The 4,671-nt window shown below is 38.6% G+C and overlaps 1 protein-coding gene across 1 annotated transcript; it reads right to left on the bottom strand.

Annotated features, from left to right (window-relative positions):
* Nucleotides 1-378: 378 nt before the first annotated feature.
* LOC117649922 (nucleolar protein dao-5-like) lies at nucleotides 379-4,116 on the bottom strand. The gene is made up of 11 exons (XM_034393107.1): nucleotides 3,945-4,116; nucleotides 3,492-3,610; nucleotides 2,973-3,056; nucleotides 2,712-2,891; nucleotides 2,076-2,633; nucleotides 1,643-1,991; nucleotides 1,517-1,567; nucleotides 1,323-1,439; nucleotides 1,150-1,247; nucleotides 636-852; nucleotides 379-515 (listed from the first exon to the last, which is right to left on the bottom strand). Exons 1-11 carry the CDS (start codon nucleotides 4,114-4,116, stop codon nucleotides 379-381), a joined length of 2,082 nt encoding a protein of 693 aa, XP_034248998.1.
* Nucleotides 4,117-4,671: the final 555 nt, after the last annotated feature.

The following is a 4,671-nucleotide window of genomic DNA, read 5'->3' as shown; positions in this document are numbered from 1 at the left end:
ATGAAGTCCTGATTACTGAAGGGAGTCTGTGGTGCTGGCCGTTGAAGTGAATCACCCCTTTGATCGTGCGTAGACAAATGTAGGTGGCTTGCAGCAGCTGTCAAAATTAGAAGTAGTAGGTGAGGTTCAAATCAAACAGGTGATTTATACCATGAAAATGCTTTGTAATGTCAATTAAAACTCAAACAAAAAGAAAGTAAGAAGTTACAAAGTTGCAAGAAAATACTTTGTAATAGTCAACGATACAAACAAAAAACTAAGTAGTTACAAAGTTACAAGAAATAATTTGTAATGTCAATAACACAAACAGGAAGAGACTAAGAAGTTACAAAAATACTAAGAAAATACTTTGATAGGTACACCACAAACAAAAAGAAACTAATTAGGACTCTTCTTGGACTGATTGGATGTTTCATTAAACCTGTTGCCAATACCCCGTCGGCACGCAAAGAGGGTTGTACTCATCATTGGCCCTTCTTGAGAACCAGCCTTCAGCAGAGAAGCTTTCACAGCTCCTGCCAACACATGACCAAGAAAAGGAGTTTACAAAAAGCTATTAAGACAACCTATTTCTAAAAGATGGCAAAAAGCCGAGACATTAGCACCAAAACCATATCTATAGGAAAGCGACTTACCTAAGATTGAGTTAACCTTGCTTGGAGTGGCTGCTGCTTTTTTGGGGGCATTCGGGTATCTGTTGCTGATCTTTCCATCCAGGGATCGTGATGCCCTCTCTTTTGAATCCCATGTTAGCAAAGTCAAGTTCCGTGCCATTGTCTCTGGCTCAGTCTTGCTCCTAAGAATATCCATCATGCCTTTATAGTTTATCACAACATCGTTGCCAATGTCAACCTGAAAGATAAGAAAATTGAAATAATTAGCATAAGACTTTTCGATGATGACTGATACTGGTCATAGTATCATAATGAGAAAAGAACACAGTTTTTTCCTAAAAGTAAATTGAATGGCAGCAAAGTATTTTCACAATCAAAACCAAACAAACAGAAATGAAGCATGTAATCTTTCTAAAGACATTAAAAATTACTTGTTAAAATGTGGTCCCCAATTAATAAAAGATTACGCTGAACATTCTTGAATATTTTCACTTAATAACCATCCTACTAAAATAATTTGAGGGTAAACACTTACGTTTCCTTTTTTGTCTAAAATTGGAATCTCAGTTTTGTTCAAATAACTAAGAACCTTCTGACATGAACTATCTATGGGCAAGGCATTGCTCTCAATATCTGTAAAAATGAAACAGGTAAAAAGACTCATTTCACAATACTGTGCTTCAATAATATATGTACAGATACACCTACATTTTTTCCCAGATTTTTGTTTCTTGCTATCTTTCTTCTGGTCAGGAGCAGTGCCTTTGGATTTATCATCCTCTTCATTATTTGGTGGAAGGGAAGGGTCTGATAAATCTGTGGTTCCTGCAATACAAATCACCATTATGTCAAAACACAAAATTCAAAAAATAAGATACAAGAAGAGAGTCAGCTGTGTATACCTGAGTGCTTGGGAGATTCAGCAGATTTCCCAAAATGTAGAGTACGAGACACTGCAAACCAAAACAAAAACTTTCATGCAAGAGAATGTATTTAAAAAATAATCTTACAACCTATTATATACTAACCTGAATGAGAGCTGGAAGTCTTTACAAGAGCTTCTTGGAGGGCAAAGTTCCTACTCTTTTCATGCTTCAGTTCTTCTTGCACTTTAATCAATTTTTCTTTAAGAGCTTCAACAGTTTTTTCTGAGGCATCAGCCACTTTCTTTTTTTCACCCCACACTACTGAAAGCTGGGTCTTGAGATTTTGGTTCTCCAATTTTAAAGTGAGCAGTTTCTGTCGTAATTGCTCCTTGTCATCAGAGAGTTTGCACACTGGGTCATTGCTTCCACTAGATCCCTCACTTGAGTCCTCACTTGATGGGTCAGGGCTTGAATCACTGGAAGCTTTAACTGTAGTGTTGGAGTCGTCATCCTAAAATGAGCAATAGCAATAATAATAAAAAAATGATACGAGAGTCCTTTAAGTAATACAGCATGAGCTCTACAAACAACATACCTCAGAGAAGGAGTCACTAGACTTCTTGACTCCAAGTGTTGAAGGTGTGACAGACTCTCCTGGAGAAGAGATTCCAAAAAGTGTCTTCTTAACTGGAGTTGGATTTAAGTCTGCGTCATTCCCTTCGAAGACATCTTGGGTTGCAGATTTGGCTGGAGAAGGTATAAATTGGGCTTTGGCTGGAGAAGATTTAAATTGGACTTTGGCTGGAGAAGGTTTAAATTGGACTTTGACTGGAGAAGGTTTAAATTGGACTTTGGCTGGAGAAGGTTTAAATTGGACTCTGGCTGGAGAGGGTTTAAATTGGGCTTTGGCTGGAGAAGGTTTGAAGTTACATTTGGCCGGAGAAGGTTTCAATGGAGATACAACAGGAGAAGATTCGAATGGAGACTTGACAGGAGAGGATTTGAATGGAGGCTTGACCAGAGAAGGTTTCCCTGCAGCAGTTTTGACTTGAGCTTTGACAGATTCGAACACAGATTCTGATGCCTTCTTTTGAACGTCTTGATCAATACTTTCTAGCTTCAGAGGCCCATCCTGTAAAGAGGCATCATTTTTCTGCAACAAACCAAAGTCAAATTTAGATTTTATAAAAATCATTGTTAAAAATATGTTATTTTAACAGCATTGAGTTACCTCTAATTTAGATAGGTGGTCTAGGCAAAGTGGGTTTGAGGTCAAAGCCAAATCCAATGCATCTTTCAAACGTGCTGCCACAATAGGGTCTGCAGCGAGCTTGTTTAGAGGTGCTTTCTTTTTCTTTTGTTTTGAGCTCTGACCCTGCTCAACATCAGCTCTCTTCTCCTTCTGTGGAGCCTGAAATTAAAAACAGATATATTTTATCTTTCACCAAATAAAATGACTTGACTGCAGTTCTGATAAATAGTAATAAGTCACCTTTCTCTTTTTCTTGCTACGCACAGGATCTTCTGAAGAAATGGGTGCTTTCCTCTTGATTAATGCCCTGGACTTTCGATCGTTCTGGAATGAAATTAGTTTTGATAAGACGATAAGAAACAAAAACCAGAACACAAACACAAATAAAAATTATTTTCACTCTAAAAAGTTAATCCCAAAATGTTATCAAAAGAGTCCTTCTGCATTTTAACAGTGTTTACTGTGAAGGAGTTTTATGAACTACATGGAACGGGTAAAGAATGGTTTCCATTTGGAAAGTGCGCCATAGAGCATTCTAAGCAGCTAAACTAAAGGTGCTATGACAACAGCCTCATTAAGTCGTTGCTCATCAAATTTTCAGTCCAACTTAATAGAGCTACTTTGCTTATTCCTATCACTGTCGAGTGATTGTGAGGTGTAAGAGCAAATGAACTCTACAGGACGGAATCAGAATTTGATGGGCGTTGGGATCATAGTGACAGCACAGTAGCTGCAGACTATCCTGGCGTATTTACATACCTTCTCCTTAGGACTCTCTGGGGTCAGTAGTTTTGTGCGCAGAGGTTCTAGGAGAACGGAATCGGCTCCAAGCTTATGGCCCATAACCTTTGCCGTTGCAATTGTTGATTCCACGGTACCTGCAAAATAAGAGACAGTTTAAGGTTAATTTGGAGGAGTTGAAATAAGAATACAATTCTAAAGCTAGACATATTGTAGGAGAGTGTGATGGAGGATTGATTGCAATAGCAAAGCATTTGCTGCAGAGGGAAAACCATAAGATAAATTTGTACTGTTAAGGAAAATTAGAGGTTGAAATAAGATGAGCGGCAAACAGTCGCACAACAACCAGCTAACCAAAATCAACACGTTTGAACACAGAACGTTACACGAAACATGACTTATGAAATACTTAGCGAGGGAAGGCTGCATTTACGTTAGCCTAGGACTAGCGCTGAACTTAACCTCACTTACCACCGAAGCATAAAATCTTCGCCGGGAAATAACCATCTGATCCTAGATCACTTTTCTGCCATTTCACCTCCGTTGAGTCAGCAGGAATATCTTGAAGGCATGTGGGCGACAAAGTGGCTCCATTTTCGGAATACCTAATCAACTCGACAGGCACCACTTTCAATTTCTTCATCTTGGAGGAGTCAGTAAATTGGACAGCGGCGTAATTCGCCATGGTGGTGGATTGAAAGAAACCAGTGGTTCTCTAGATCCAAACAATTAGCCCTCACTTCACTAAGAATTACAATGTGTTGAGAGAACAGAACGCGGCACTCGCCATCACCCAAAAACCGTTGAACGTTCAGCGGCAGCGGCGAGCAAGTGTGGCGATGGGAGTGGGGGACACTGCTTCAGTCAAAAAATATTACATGCTGCCAACATTATAAGTGAAAACAGCCAAGTATTTGCCAAGATGGAGCTGAAAAAATGTTACTTTCCAAACATAAACAAATAGGAACTGGTAAATGAATCTTTAAATATGTTAAATAGCAAACTATTTTTCTAGATTCAAGCTTGGATTGTCAATCGGTACGCTATTGTATGTTGGTACTCCTTTCAACATGGACTTCAAGAGTAAAGAAGACAACGGAGGTAGTAGATGATGTTCTTTTAAACGATGATTAGACTCTTAATAAATGGAAATAAAATTTAAATTCCAGTGTTTTCAAACAAGAAAATAAGTGGTAAA

Source organism: Thrips palmi, unplaced genomic scaffold (assembly GCF_012932325.1).
Source record: "Thrips palmi isolate BJ-2018 unplaced genomic scaffold, TpBJ-2018v1 HiC_scaffold_4, whole genome shotgun sequence".
NCBI lineage: Eukaryota > Metazoa > Arthropoda > Insecta > Thysanoptera > Thripidae > Thrips > Thrips palmi.
Note: the sequence above shows the minus strand (reverse complement) of the source record. Positions and strands in the feature narration are given on the sequence as shown.